General features: G+C 43.3%; 1 protein-coding gene across 5 annotated transcripts in view; it reads left to right on the forward strand.

The window, feature by feature from the left end:
- The window catches only part of ARSJ (arylsulfatase family member J), a 251939-nt gene that overhangs the window by 48116 nt on the left and 187091 nt on the right, over positions 1-16732 (forward strand). The window contains exon 1 of one of the 5 annotated variants that reach the window (XM_073571877.1): positions 12836-13775. The exons of 3 other annotated variants lie outside the window; for them this stretch is intronic. In XM_073571877.1, the coding sequence (XP_073427978.1) occupies positions 13444-13775 (332 nt within the window). In that variant the 5' untranslated portion in view covers positions 12836-13443. Of the gene's footprint in view, positions 1-12835; positions 13776-16732 lie in introns of those variants that run through there. One more of the 5 variants, XM_073571878.1, reaches the window with a different exon arrangement.

Below are 16732 nucleotides of genomic sequence, written 5' to 3' on the forward strand. Positions count from 1 at the left end.
ATCACATGGCGGCAACTCAGTGCATTTAGGCATGTAGACATGGTCAAGACAATCTCCTGCAGTTCAAACCGAGCATCAGTATGGGGAAGAAAGGTGATTTGAGTGCCTTTGAACGTGGCATGATTGTTGGTGCCAGAAGGGCTGGTCTGAGAATTTCAGAAACTGCTGATCTACTGGGATTTTCACGCACAACCATCTCTAGGGTTTACAGAGAATGGTCCGAAAAAGAAAAAAAATCCAGTGAGCGGCAGTTCTGTGGCCGGAAATGCCATGTTGATGCCAGAGGTCAGAGGAGAATGGGCAGACTGGTTCGAGCTGATAGAAAGGCAACAGTGACTCAAATTGCCACCCGTTACAACCAAGGTAGGCAGAAGAGCATCTCTGAACGCACAGTGCGTCGAACTTTGAGGCAGATGGGCTACAGCAGCAGAAGACCACACTGGGTACCACTCCTCTCAGCTAAGAACAGGAAACTGAGGCTACAATTTGCACAAGCTCATCGAAATTGGACAGTAGAAGATTGGAAAAACGTTGCCTGGTCTGATGAGTCTCGATTTCTGCTGCGACATTCGGATGGTAGGGTCAGAATTTGGCGTAAACAACATGAAAGCATGGATCCATCCTGCCTTGTATCAACGGTTCAGGCTGGTGGTGGTGGTGTCATGGTGTGGGGAATTTTTTCTGGGCACTCTTTGGGCCCCTTGGTACAAATTGAGCATCGTTGCAACGCCACAGCCTACCTGAGTATTGTTGCTGACCATGTCCATCCCTTTATGACCACAATGTACCCAACATCTGATGGCTACTTTCAGCAGGATAATGCGCCATGTCATAAAGCTCGAATCATCTCAGATTGGTTTCTTGAACATGACAATGAGTTTACTGTACTCAAATGGCCTCCTCAGTCACCAGATCTCAATCCAATAGAGCATCTTTGGGATGTGGTGGAACGGGAGATTCGCATCAGGGATGTGCAGCCGACAAATCTGCACCAACTGTGTGATGCCATCATGTCAATATGGTCCAAAATCTCTGAGGAATGCTTCCAGCACCTTGTTGAATCTCTGCCACGAAGAATTGAGGCAGTTCTGAAGGCAAAAGGGGGTCCAACCCCTTACTAGCATGGTGTACCTAATAAAGTGGCCAGTGAGTGTATAAGTGACGGTACTGTACAAAACAAGAGAGGGCACTATATAATAAGGGACGGCAATATACATAATAAAGGAGACTATGTAATATACAGTATACATGTATGTGTGTGTGGCTATATATACACTGCTCAAAAAAATTAAGGGAACACTTAAACAACAGAATTTAACTCCAAGTAAATCAAACTTCTGTGAAATCAAACTGTCCACTTAGGAAACAACACTGATTGCCAATCAATTTCACATGCTGTTGTGCAAATGAAATAGACAACGGATGAAAATTATTTGCAATTATCAAGACACCCTCAATAAAGGAGTGGTTCTGCAGGTGGGGATCACAGACCACATCTCAGTACCAATGCTTTCTGGCTGATGTTTTGGTCACCTTTGAATGTTGGTTGTGCTTTCACACTCGAGGTAGCATGAGATGGACTCTACAACCTACCCAAGTGGCTCAGGTAGTGCAGCTCATCCAGGATGGCACATCAATGCGAGCTGTGGCAAGAAGGTTCTCTGTGTCTGTCAGCGTAGTGTCCAGAGGCTGGAGGCGCTGCCAGGAGACAGGCCAGTACACCAGGAGACGTGGAGGGGGCTGTAGGAGGGCATCAACTTAGCAGCAGGACCGCTACCTCAGCCTTTGTGCAAGGAGGAACAGGAGGAGCACTGCCAGAGTCCTGCAAAATTACCTCCAGCAGGCCACAAATGTGCATGTGTCTACACAAACGGTTAGAAACCGACTCCATGACGATGGTCTGAGTGCCCGATGTCCACAGATGGGGATTGTGCTCACAGCCCAACACCATGCAGCCCTCCAAAGAAATGCCACCCCACACCATTACTGACCCACTGCCAAACCAGTCACGCTGAAGGATGTTGCAGGCAGCAGATCACTCTCCATGGCGTCTCCAGACTCTGTCACGTCTGTCACATGTACTCAGTGTGAACCTGCTTTCATCTGTGAAGAGCACAGGGCGCCAGTGGCGAATTTGCCAATCCTGGTGTTCTGTGGCAAATGTCAAGCGTCCCGCACGATGTTGGGATGTGAGCACAACCCCCAACTGTGGATGTCGGGCACAGCTCGCATTGATTAGCCATCCTGGATGAGCTGCACTACCTGAGCCACTTGTGTGGGTTGTAGAGTCCGTCTCATGCTACCACGAGTGTGAAAGCACAACCTACATTCAAAAGTGACCAAAACATCAGCCAGAAAGCATTGGTACTGAGATGTGGTCTGTGGTCGCCACCTGCAGAACTACTCCTTTATTGAGGGTGTCTTGATAATTGCCAATAATTTCCATCTGCTGTCTATTCCATTTGCACAACAGCATGTGAAATTGATTATCAATCAGTGTTGCTTCCTAAGTGAACAGTTTGATTTCACAGAAGTTTGATTTACTTGGAGTTATACTCTTAAGTTTAAGTTTTCCCTTTAGTTTTTTTGTTTTTTTGAGAAGTATGTATGTATATATATATATATATATATATGTAGCTTTGTCACCATAACAGGAAGTGGGCCTAGACACATTTCTTACACAGGGGCCCCAAGCTGTCAGTGTCCGCCCCTGGAACATGCTATTTCTTTTCACCGTTTCAAGTTTTCCAAACCTGGTTAAAAAAGTGACAGGAGATGGAACATGTGCACAACAATGTCATTTTGGCATTCCGATGCACTATGTTCATTTATTGCTGTGCTGTTGGGGTGCTTTTTAAGGCAGATTCCACATGGAATGTGTGTGAAAAAGATGTCATGTGCACACACCCTTAAACTGTTTTTTTTTCAAAGTTGATGGAGCATAAGCCTGGTTATATGACTCTTTCTGGGTTATCTATGGAATTTTAAGTTTATGTCTACAATTAGGACACAAGCCAGCTGTTTCTGACCAGAGAGTTTTATCTCCTAGCATGCCATAGGGAAATTCAGTAAATAAGCGAACGAAGCATTTGGGAAATGTTTCAATAAAACAAGGATTGTAATTGCTAAAAGCCTCCTGGATCCCTCCTCTAAATATCTCTCTATACCCTCCATTCTGTATAGAGAGTTTGTTTCTTCTAGCAATAAATAGCTTATATCAGGGGCATAACAATCAAAGTCGCAGAGGGTGCGACCACGACAAGGTCCATGTGGGAGGGTTGTCCATGACTGTTAGCACATATTTCAGCAGGATGTCCATCCAAGGACACACATTTAGCTGCCATGCATTGAGGCGCAGGTTCCTCCACTGGAAAACACACTGTTGGCCAATCAGAGGCAGGCAGCTGACATTGGCATACATGTTACTGTCATCTCAAGGCAGTGACATCATGAGCTGCCTGTCGCTTGCATGTTGAAGACAGCCGGTGGCTTCTGCACCAGATAGAGAAGAGGATGTCGTTCTGCACTGGAGTGGAGGAAGATGAGTAGAATCATATTTTTTATGCGTTAAAGAGTAGCCGCAGAATGGGGAACATATATACCTGGAAGGGCAACATATATATCAGAATGGGCAACATAAATACCAGGATGGGCAACATATATACCAGGATGGGCCCAGAAAGGAAAACATACATGCCAGGATGGGGGGACAAAAATACAAGATGGGAGAAATATTTATCAGGATGGGAGACTATATACCAGGACGGGGGACGTATATACAGTATCAGGATGGGAGACACCAAGATAGGCCCAGGATGATGGACATATATACCAGGATGGGGGACATATATACCAATAAGGGGACCAGGATGGGGGACACATATACCAAGATGGGCCCAGGAAGACATATGTATATACCAGGATGGCGGGCTTATACAGCATATCAAGATGAGTCCAGGATGGGGGACATACAGTATTATTTTGCTTTAATTATTGTATTGCTAACGTTGTTACTTATGACTTGTGTTTTGAAACTGTTAAACTGTAAAGCGCTGCGTAATATGTTGGCGCTATATAAATAAAAATTATTATTATTATATACCAGAATGGGCCCAGGATCGGAGATACATACAGTATATACCAGGATGGGAGATACCAAGATGGGCCCAGGATGAGGGACATATATACCAGGATGGGGACCTATATACCTTAAATGGATCAAAGATGAGGCACATTAGTACAAGATGGGGGATGTTATTCCATAATACGGGAGGGGCAACATGTTCTGTATGTTCTCATAGGATTTAGAATGCTACAAGGGCCCACACATCTGTCCAACCATATTTTGCATCGGGGCCCATCAGACTCAAGTTACTACATTAGTTACTACATTGGCTTACAGAGTACGGAAGGCATGATACAATGTTGGATCCCTTGTGCAACAGATATAACTGCCGCCTGATGGAGTCCACTAAATTATAATGCAATCTGTGGAGACTGATTTTAGTGCCTGCTGTTGTATCAGCCACATGAGTGCTGCATGCTGAACAAATGAGCTGATCATATAATTTATGTATATATTTTAATTTATTTATTTGGTCAATGTTTCTTTACTCCACCTCATATTTTACCCTCTACAGCAGGAGTTCCCAACCTATAGTTCGGGTGCCACATATGGCTCATGGGCCCATGATGTGTGGCTCATTGCTGTCTGCCAGTTTGGTGCAGTAGCACCAGATCTAACAAACCGCTATGATGAACAGGTTTCCATATGGTGACTCTTGTGATCAGCCCCACACAGAAGAGAAGATCTGGATGTACATATACTGGTAAGGAGAAGGGGGCAAAACTATGGTAAGCCGCCAGTCCAAGAGGTGCATGATGCTGGATGCAGTGGAGTGCCTGATATGTGGTGGGAGCACCTGAATGTAAATATATTGCCTAGTAGGCACATGTCCTCAGAGTGTTTTGTATAATGAAGCTTTGGTCGTCAATTTACTGGTAATGAGGGGCTCGGAGTTTTACTACAGTGTGGGGATGTGGTGCTGGATGCGGCTCACAATCTTCTCTCAGAGCTGAATATGGCTCTCAGGCCGGGGTCAGACATACTAGAAACTCACACGAGTCTCGCACCTCAATGCCCGGCATGCAGGGCTGCCACTAGGAATTTCAGGGCCCCATACTGGCAAAATTTATGGGGCCCCTTTGAGACTCCACCCAGGCTCCACCCCCAGTTCTGCCTCTACCCTAGCTCCTCCTCCACCATGTGAACCTTCCAAAATCCCTCTGCCCTTTCTTGGAAAAACGTCACTTCTGCACCATGCCCTCACCAATCACACATTAACACCATATCACATACATAGCCATCAGCTTTTGTTTCAATGTTAACCCTATGACCTTTGAAATGCACTCGGATGGCACACGGATGCCGACAACAAACAAAACTGGCCTTGTTGCCCATAGATACCGGCTGGGTGCATTGTCGCCACGCCACCAGAGATGGAGACGGAGTCACGGAGACGTTGGAGAGAGTCAGAGACAGACTCACCCTGCTCGCTCGCCGCCGCCTCGTGACTGGTCTGCCAGTGCCTGCTGTCCGCCATCCCGCTGCCAACCACGTTCACTGTCTTCTGCTGCCACTGCCAGTCCCACCACATGGCGCACGCACACCGCATGCTGCTCTGCTCTGGAATGAGGAAGTGGAGCAGAGCAGCGTGTGACGTCATGTGAGGGCGGCGCTGGACCATGGTGCATCGGGAGGAGGGAGGGGAGGGGGGGCTGGCTGTTTTATGAAGCGCTGGCGAAGCCTGAACAAAATGTAGGGGTGCCCGGGCACGGACCAGGCCCCATACAGTCTTAAGGGCTGTAATGCCCTGATGGTGGCCCTGCCAGTGTGTGCGACTGCATGTATTTCTATGCAGCTGAACGCTCTGGTCCGAGTGCCAGCGGCAGTGCTGGGTATTGAGGTGCGAGACTCATGCGAGTTTCTCGCAAGTCTGACCCCGGTCTCAAGGTAAGAAAGGTAGGAGAGATCATTACTCTACAGATCATAATCCTATAAATACTTCTTTCACTGTCTCATATATTATGCCTGATGAAGGAGTCAGACCATCTCAGAAAAAGCTGAAGGAGTCAGTCCATCTGAGTCAAAGCAATTACAATAAAAAAAAACTCTGTACTTTGGTAATTTTCTGTAAGTGAATTTCATGTGCCCTTGCAAGCAGCACCAAATAAGGTATAAGATGGTCATTTGTTATTCTATATGGTTTACTACTAGTGATGAGTGAATAGTGAAATATTTGGATTTGGGAAAATCTGCACAAAAACTTTCTAATATCCGTACTGAATAATGGATCCAGTACAAGTCTATGGGAAAGTCGAATATTTTTCTGCTGGACCCAACAAACAGGTCTGAGGGCATAAGAAAAAATCTGAAATGGATGGGATAGATAGATAAAGATGAAAAGCCGGCAATTCATCTTCCGCGTACAGTAAAATCACAGTGTGACAGGTTAGGATAGAATAGATATATACATATAGAAGAGATATAGAAGAGATAGATATATAGATGTCAGTGACACACACATTTGTATGTACTGTATATACTGTATATTACATCTACCTATCTATCTACCTATCTATCTAAGAAAAGCCAGCAATTCAGCAACCACGCACTGTAAAATCAGAGCAGGAGCCGACAGCATAGAATAGATGGATTGCATAAAGTATATACACATAGATTAGATAGTTATACAGATGTTAGTGACATATACAATTAGCAAAGTGTGTGTGCAGATTACTGTGCATGTATTTAATTATTAAAAGATTATTTTTCATAACAAATGACGTGGGCTCCAGCATAATTTTCATAACCAGCAGAGGAAAAGCCAATGGCTGGGGGCAGATGTTTACAGCCTGGGAAGGGGGTAATACCCATGGAGCCTCCCAGGCTATTAATATCAGCTCACAGCTATATACTTAGCCTTTACTGGCTATGAAAATGAGGGAACCCCCAAAAAATGACATAGGGTCCCCCTTTAATTACAATATCCAGCAAAGGCTATGGATACTGTTCCCCCTTTATTCTGTCTGTGTCTTTATTTACCATGTAACTATAGGATTAGTAATGAATAGATATCTTATAGACACCTCTCCATTGCTAATCCGTGGGCTTGATGTCACCTGACAATACAAAGGTGACATCAACCCCAAAAATATGAACCCCACTTGCACCGCTACAGGGCAAGTTGGAAGAGCTGGGCAAAGTGCCAGAATTGGTGCATCTGATAGATGTGCCTTTTCTTGGCAGCTGCGGGCTGCTATTTTTATGCTGTAGGGTATCAATATCCATGGCACCTTACCAGCCTGAAAATACCAGCCCCCAGCTGTCTTCTTTAGCTAAGCTGGTTGTAAAAAATGTGGAGACCCCATGCCATTTTTTAAAATCCTCCCATCAGCCACTTCTGCTCCCACTGTTAGTAGTGGCAGCAGGTGTCGGATGATGGGAGTTGTAGACCCATCAGCAGACACCAGAGGTGAACTTTATACCTCTGATCACAGCTGCATGCTCTCACTCTCTTATGACAGCGTGGGAACTGCAGCTCCCTGACCAGCGATGATGATTTCACCACCGATCAGAAGCGGTGTTTACCACGCTGTCATGCACATGATTGTGCAACAAACACCTGGTGTTCGGGCAGCCAATCACAGTAATGCCACACCAAAGATGGTGCCAGCATTACTGTGATTGGCAAGCAAATAAAGCACAAAACATACTAAACTGATCACTCGAATATACCGAGGCGAATAGCAAATTACTTGCTGAGTAACGAATACCCCAAATACTGTACTATTTGTGCGAGTAACGAACAGTGCAGATTACATTCACTCATCACTATTTACTACCTTTATCCACCTTTGAATGCTAGCATGTACACTAGATGTGTGAGGGTTGAGAGTGAAGGCCTGCAGGAGTTTTCTATGTGTTCTTCTCTTTCTTTCAAAATTTTATATTTTCTTTTTGCTTGTTTCTATAATGTAAACAAAACTATCAATAAAAAGACATTGTGTTAAAAAAAATTTCATAATATGCAGCAAACATATCACAGTCTCAAAAGCACGCACCATCTGCATCACCAGATCCTCTTAGCCTGGTGACTGTCTGCAGAAGTCATGTGAGCTAAGTCATGACGTGACCACTGTAAAGTACAAATAATCACAGTGAGTTATGGTGGGGAGCTGGACTGGGAAGAAGGGTGCAAAGAAACATATAGAAGCCTAGTTATGGAAAAGTTTAACTGCGAGAACACTTTTAAGTTGGTCACTCATACACTTCTCAATAGTTGTTGAACATTTGAGCACCCATATGTGTGGAGAGAAAGGATAACCTCTGTTATATACTTTGGGGAGCAGGTTAGCTACTGGAGCAGTTTGCCAAACTCCAGTTCTCATGGCCTCCAACAAATTATATGTTCAGGATTTCCATAGTATTTCACAGGCTAGAGAATTCCTGATGCCTTGAGGATACTTCCACCACCTGTGCAATACTAAGGAAATCCTGAAAACATGTCATGTTGGGGGCCATGAGGACTGGAGTTTGGGAAACACTGTATTGGAGGAACAAAGAACCGTCAGATATTGGCTTCAGAATGGTGTATATTGCCTATATTGATATTTATTTATATATATATGTATATTTAAAATCTTTTATTGTCTAATGGTTTCAGTGGAAAGTTCTAATAAGGTAGAGATCACAGAGGTAGATAGTTGGGGTGGACCTATGTCTTATCCAGACTGGGTCAGTTCTTGTGAATAATGGCCATATCATGGTGAGCTTTTTAACCCCTCAACGACTGCCGATATGCCTTTTAACGACGGTAGTTAAGGGTACTTAAAAAAAAAGTATATAGTGCCCCCCAGAGTCGGATTTTCTCTGGGGTCTCGACTGCCGGGTCGGTTTTTACAGACCCTGCTTTTGCGATCACCGTTATTAACTGAATAACAGCGACTGCAAAAGAAAAAAAAGCCGCGATTTTGCATTTACTTTCTCTCTCCTCTGATGTGATCGCACATCAGAGGAGAAATAGGGTCCCCAATCCCTCCCCGGTGATCAAAATAAAAAAATATTAAATAACCCCCCCTTCATCACCCCATTAGTTAGTGAAAAATAATGAAATAAAGAAAATATATTTATTTTCATTTTTTCGTTAGGGTTAGGGTTGGAATTAGGGTTAGGGTTGAAATTAGGGTTAGGGTTGGAATTAGGGTTAGAGTTGGAATTAGAGTTAGAATTAGGGTTAGGTTTGGAAATAGGGTTAGGATTGAAATTAGGGTTAGGGTTAGGGTTAAAATTAGGGGTTAGATTTGTGGTTAGGGTTGGCATTTGGGTTAGGGTTGTAGTTAGGGTCAGGGTTGGGATTAGGGTTAGGGGTGTCTTGGAGTTAGGTTTGTGGTTAGAGTTAGGGTTGGGTTTAGGGTTATGGGCGTTTTGAGGTTAGGATTGAGTTAGGATTGAGTTAGAATTGAGGGGTTTCCACTATTTAGGCACATCAGGGGGTCTCCAAACATGACATGGCGCAACCATTGATACCGGACAATTTTGCGTTCAAAAAGTCAAACTGTGCTCCCTCCTTTCCGAGACCCGACGTATGCCCAAACAGTGGTTTACCCCAACATATGGGGCATCGGTGTACTCAGGACAAATTGCACACCAACTTTGGGGGTCTAATTTCTCCTGTTACCCTTGGTAAAATAAAAAATTGTGGGCTAAAAAAAATGATTTTTGTGGAAAAAAAATGATTTTTTTATTTTCACGGCTCTGTGTTTTAAACTTCTGTGAAGCACTTAGGGGTTCAAACTGCTCACCACACATCTAGATAAGCTCCTTAGAGGGTCTAGTTTCCAAAATGGGGTCACTTCTGGGGGGTTTCTACTGTTTAGGTACATCAGGGGCTCTGCAAACGCAACATGACATCCGCAGACCATTCCATCAAAGTCTGCATTCCAAAACGGCACTCCTTCCCTTCTGACCTCTGCCATGTGCCCAAGCAGTGGTTTCCCCCAACATATGGGGCATCAGCGTACTCAGGGCAAATTGTACAACAACTTTTGTGGTCCAATTTCTCCTGATACCCTTGTGAAAATAAAAAATAGCAGGCTAAAAAATAATTTTTGAGGAAAATAAATGATTTTTTATTATTTTCACGGCTCTGCATTATAAACTTCGGTGAAGCACTTGGGGATTCAAAGTGCTCACCACACATCTAGATAAGTTCCTTAAGGGGTCTAGATTACAAAATGGTGTCACTTGTGGTTCTTTTTTTACTCTTTAGGCACATCAGGGGCTCTCCAAACGTGACATGGCATCCAATCTCAATTCCAGCCAATTCTGCATTGAAAAAGTCAATTGGCGCTCCTTCCCTTCTGAGCTCTGCTGTGCGCCCAAACAGTGGTTTACCTCCACATATAGGGTATCAGCGTACTCAGGACAAATTGCTCAACAACTCTGGCCATCTATTTTCTCTTGTTACCCTTGTGAAAATAAAAATTTGGGGGTGAAAAGATAATTTTTGTGGAAAAAATGTTTTTTATTTTCACAGCTCTGCGTTATAAACTTCTGTGAAGCACTTGGAAGTTCAAAGTGCCCACCTCACATCTAGATAAGTTCCTTAAGGGGTCTAGTTTCCAAAATGGTGTCACTTGTGGTTCTTTTTTTACTCTTTAGGCACATCAGGGGCTCTCCAAACGTGACATGTCGTCCGATCTCAATTCCAGCCAATTCTGTATTGAAAAAGTAAAACGGCGCTCTTTCCGTTCCAACCCCTGCCATGCACCAAAACAGTGGTTTACCACCGCATAAGGGGTATCGGCGTATTTAGGAGAAATTGCACAACAAATTTTGTGGTTCATTTTCTCTTTTTACACTTGTAAAAATAAAAAAAGTGGTTCTGAAATAAAATGTTTGTAAAAATAAAGTTAAATGTTAATTTTTTCCTTCCACATTGCTTCAGTTCCTGTGAAGCACATAAAGGGTTAATAAACTTCTTGAATGTGGTTTTAAGCACCTTGAGGGGTGTAGTTTTTAGAATGGTGTCACTTTTGGGTATTTTATGTCATATTGACCCCTCAAAGTGACTTCAAATGTGATGTGGTCCCTAAAAAAAATGGTTATGTAAATTTTGTTGAGAAATCGCTGGTCAACTTTTAACCCTTATAAGTTCCTAACAAAAAAAATTTTGTTTCCAAAATTGTGCTGATGTAAAGTAGACATGTGTGAAATGTTATTTATTAAGTATTTTGTGTGACATATCTCTCTGATTTAAGGGCATAAAAATTAAAAGTTTTAAAATTTCAAAATTTTAAAAATTTTCGCCATATTTCCCTTTTTTCATAAATAAATGCAAGTCATATTGAAGAAATTTTACCACTAACATGAAGTACAATAGGTCATGAAAAAACAATCTCAGAATCAGCAGGCTCCGCTAAAGCATTCCAGAGTTATGACCTCATTAAAGTGACAGTGGTCAGAATTGTAAAAATTGGCCTAGTCATTAAGCTGCAAATTGGCTCTGCCACTAAGGGGTTAAATGCTTTTAATTTTTGTTTGTGGCTTGTTTTTTTTCATTAATAATAGGCATATTAAGGTGATCACTATTGTATACATACTTCTTTTCTCATACTTAGCGCTTGGTATGTTATGGTTGATCCCTACACATAGGAGTGCTGCCCTCCAAAGAAAAACAGCTTTTCTATTTAATATTATTAAATTGCTATAATGGATTGTTTAGCTACTTGGACATTTAGGCTGTGTGCCTACATTGCTCTTTTTAAGCGTTTCCTCCGCCTTTTTCCTGGAGCGAAAACGCTTAAAAACACATCCCCATGCAATCCTTTGGGATTCCGCAGTTGCTGTGCCCATGCTGCGGATTTTACCGCTACGGAATCGCATAGCGGTAAAATCTGCAGCATGTCCATTATTTCTGCGGAATCGCTGTGATTCCGCCGCCATAGGAATGCATTGAAACGCTCACTTTACGCATGTGGCTATGCCGACCATGCGTAAAGTGAGCGCTTCATGTGCGGATGGTACCCAGGGTCTGGAGGAGAGGAGACTCTCCTACATGCCCTGGGTACCATATTCCTGTAAAAAATAGAATTAAAATAAAAAATAGTGATATACTCACCCTCTGATGGCCCCCGGAGCCTTCGCGCCCTCAGCCACGCTGCCGACATCTTCCGGTCCCAGGGATGCATTGCGTGAATCACCTGAGATCATGTTGCGGTCTTGCGAGCGTGACGTCATCTTAGGTCCTTCGCACAAAGCATCCCTGGGAATGGAACGTACCGGGAGCCCCACAGAGGAGATCAGGGAGGCCATCAGAAGGTTAGAATAATAATGTTTTTTATTTTTATTATTATTTTTTACATTCTATCTTTTACTACTGATGCCACATAGGCAGCATCAATAGTAAAAAGGTGGTCACACTTGTCAAGTACTACGCTTGACAAGTGTGACCAACCTGTCAATCATTTTTCCAAGCGATGCTTCAAAAAGCGCAAGCATTCTGCAAGCTAAAAACGCTTGCCAAATGCTTGTGTTTTGCGGGAAACCGCATGCGAATTACGCATGCGTTTTACCCACGGCAGGGAGTTGCGGAAATGCTGCAGACATTTCCGCAGCATTTCTGCAACGTGGGCACATAGTCTTAAACTTTTTCTATGACTCCTGTGAGGAAGACTCTACAGATGCCTTTTGTTCTCAGCAAATAGATAGACTGCACTGAACTTTTAATACAGAGAGGCTTAAGTCTCACCTCTTTATGCAGCAGGAATGGAAGCAAGTTCCCCTGACACCTCGGTCATTCAGCACTTCCAAAGGAGGAGAGGGCAGCAGAGAGGAGGTATCAACTCCAGTGACTGGCCACAGGGCTGACATCCATCATAAGTTTCTGAAACCTTCTGTACCCTCACCCTCTCACCAGGGACTTCTCCTTCCCCTCTGGCATCGTGCAGTAAATGAGTTCAGGCTGCATGGGGAGAGGACAGACTGAACTTTATGCTTTAATTAGATGAAGGGGTCCTGATGGGGCTTAGCCTGGGGTGATCTCTCCACCACAGGTTACTGAAGGCTAGAAGAAAGGGACATGCTGCATGTGTAACCGCTTTGGGGGCATTGCCAAAAACTCCCAGATGCTCTGAGTTCATGCTTCAGAGTCTTGCAGCTGGGAACTGCAAGGAAAGCGAACTCCTTCTCTTCTGCTATGTGTGTGAGAAGAAAGCCGTCCATGTGGAGCTGCTGGTCTGCAGAAGTGTCAGAAGTGCCTGGAGCTGGCTAGGTGAAATCACCAATACTGGGGTGGGGGTGGGTGAGAAGCCCACCAGATGGACAGCAGGGCAGCACATGGCTGGGGGAGTATGCTGGACTGACCGCTGATGTAGCGCTGGATGGAGCAGGGGGGCTGCATGACAATGTTGGGGGCACTGGCTGCTTTCTCTATGGTGGGCATCATGACCTATGGATATCTGTCCTGGGATAATGGAAACCAAAGCCTGGAAGAAAGAGAGATCGTGCACCTAAATGTGGATGAACAGATTGGACACCAACCTCATATCATATTCATTCTGGCTGATGATCAAGGGTACAGAGATATTGGATACCATGGATCTGAGATCAGGACACCTACACTGGATAAACTTGCATCTGAAGGAGTAAAGCTTGAGAACTACTATGTACAACCCATCTGCTCCCCATCAAGGAGTCAGTTCATCACTGGGAGGTAAGTGCTGAAATGGTGACAACCCCTAGCACCACTGCAGACTTTTCAGCCTTCCTCTCCCTAGTAATAAATACACGATGCAGTTAGTTGTATAGACTATACAACTGTTGATATCAAGCTGATGTGGGACTACAAATCCCAGCATAGCTATATAATAGGCTAGAGAGCCACAATGTGGTCCCTATTCCTGCCTACAAGCATTCTCCACGACACTGGCTTTGCTGTGCCATGTTTTTAGGAGTAAACAATACACAACAATGGTTAAATAAATACTTTTGTTACATTGTACCCATCCTGATACAAGAAAATGGATCAGTCGTGTAAGCATTACTGCTGAAGTTAGAAAAAAAGCAAACTCATATCATTCTGTATCTATGAGTTGTAAGGGTGTATTTCCACCAGAAAACATTGAGAGAAGTGTTATTTATGCTTACCAGAGTGTACCAGCAAAAGTAACTCACACTCTGGACAAAAGCTTAAAAGGAAAATGTCATTAGATTCATGCTGCGCGAACCACAAGCAGCAGGAAGCACAGCCTGGCTGAGCAATTGTGACTAGGTATATCTTATTCTGACACCCTACAGTGTTGCAGAGAAAATGTAGCTTAAAAAGTCCATTCCAGGTGATTGTCAAGTCTCCTGTCAGTCAACTAGAATGGCGCTGGCAAAAGCCCGTCAGGGTCTGGTCAAGTCTCACGCTTAATCCACGGTCAGCTTTTTAATAGTGTTTTCTCTGAAATGACACAACTTTTGGAAAGAAACCATACATGACTGCAATAGCACCGCCAAGCTCTGATTATAATGACAAGTTGCTTTTAGGGCTCGTCCAGATGACTGTATTTTTGGTCTGAGTGCGATGTGACAAAATATCAGATCGCCCTCGAACCAATGTTATTCTATGGGGCCATGCATATGCCCGATTTTCTTTTTCCTCTGATAGAGTCTGTCCAAACAAAAGTTATTGAGTCCATGGAAACCATCGGACTGCACTCAGATGACATACAAGTACAGTGTGATTTTCACAATCTGGCAGAATGAAGAACATAGAGATATTTTTTCCATGTTCTCGAGATTTGAAAAAATCGGATCACATCGGATCGAAGCATAATTGGATCTATTGTCTCAGAAGAAAAAAATGCGGTTGCACAACCTTACCCTTAGGCAAATTCCCTTCATGAGTATTTGGTGAGTTTTTGATATAGTAGATTTTCTTCACCATTTCTACACCTATTTGGTATATTAGATTACTTGCAATTTTTCTTTGCATTTTTGAGTATATTTTATACATGAGGTTTTTTTGCGTTTTGTTTTCCTTTGGTTTTTGTCTCATTTTGGTATGTTGTGTTTTGATTAAAGCCGCTTTGTTTTGGATACTTTCTGTTAACTAGCTTTGATTAAACCTCATTGATAAAGTCATTTGTGGATTATGTGCATTCTCAGTGCGTTTTCTGCGCAGAAATGCACTTAAAATGTTTATGCATTTTTTACTTGCTGAAGTTCTTCATTCCATTTAAGTCTATTAGGAAAATCGCAAATAAAACCTATATTTATTGCTAAAAAAACAATTTGGGATGTTGTACATTCCAAAACCGCACCACAGATCAATTTTATGCTGTGTGAAAAAGACAGCACAGTGGGCAAAGTGGGCATTAGAGAATTTAGAAAATTGGGAGATACAGTATGAGAATTTTGTTGTACATTTTGGAGAGTTCTCATTAAGTCCTTAAAGGAGCTTTCTCTTCTGTGACATTTATGGCGTATTGATAGGCTATGTCATTAAAGAGGTTGTCCTTAAAGAGCTTTGTCCACTAATAATATTAATAATCTTTATTTTTAAAAAGCGATAACATATTCCGCAGCACAGTTTGCACACATGACCTTCACTGTCCCCGATGGGGCTCACAATCTAAACTCCCTATCAGTAGATTTTTGGTGTGTGGGAGGAAACCAGAGTACCCGGAGCAAACCCATGCAAACATGGGGGAACATACAAACTCCTTGCAGATGTTGTCCTTGGTGGAATTTGAACCCAGGACTCCAGCACTGCAAGGCTGCAGTGTTAACCACTGAGCCACTGCCCACTACCTTTATCATTGATGAACTATCAATGATAAGTGATCTCTGGATTGAAAATGCTTCCAAATTCCAGGAAATTTGCAATTTTCCTAATTGTGTGGGGGCTGTGGACGGCAAACACATTAGGATTATGAATCCAGCTGGAAGTGGAACAGAGTACTTCAATTATAAAAAATATTTTTCCATAGTTCTAATGGCTATTGGGGATGCCGATTGTAAATTCGCTGCCGTGGACATTGGCTCTTTCGGACGAGACAATGACTCGCAGATGTTCAAAAACTCAAACATGGGCCAACATCTGTATGGGAATGATTTTAATTTTCCGCCGCCACGACTTCTGCCCAACACTGATGGACCGCCAATGCAATTTGTTGTTGTTGGTGATGAGGCCTTCCAAATGGGTACCAACCTCATTAAACCATACTCTAGTAGAAAAAAAATGTTCAACTACAGACTGACAAGGGCACGAAGAACCGTGGAGTGTGCATTTGGATTGCTGGTATCGAAATGGCGCACATCCATTAATCTAAAAATTGACAATATTGATGAGATTGTGAAAGCATGTGTTCATCTGCACAACTACATAATGGTAAAAGAGCGACCAAGCTTACAACCTGAGGAACCTGTTACAGTGCCTGATTACCAAATTCACCCTCTAAGAACCACTGTTGAAGTTTGCCGCTTACTTTGTTTCAAATAATGGACTTGTGGCCTGGCAAGACGAAATGATTTAAGCCTCTAAGGCTATGTGCGCACGCTGCAGATTCACCTGCGTTTTTTTCCGCGCGGAACCGCAGGTAAAACCGCAGGTAAAGTGACCTGCGGTTTTCCTGCGGATTGGTCTGTGGTTTTGCCCTGTGGTTTCACACCTCTACTATGTTA

This window comes from Dendrobates tinctorius, unplaced genomic scaffold, assembly GCF_039654945.1.
Source record: "Dendrobates tinctorius isolate UK_male_01 unplaced genomic scaffold, ASM3965494v1 ptg000030l, whole genome shotgun sequence".
NCBI classification, from domain to species: Eukaryota; Metazoa; Chordata; class Amphibia; order Anura; family Dendrobatidae; genus Dendrobates; species Dendrobates tinctorius.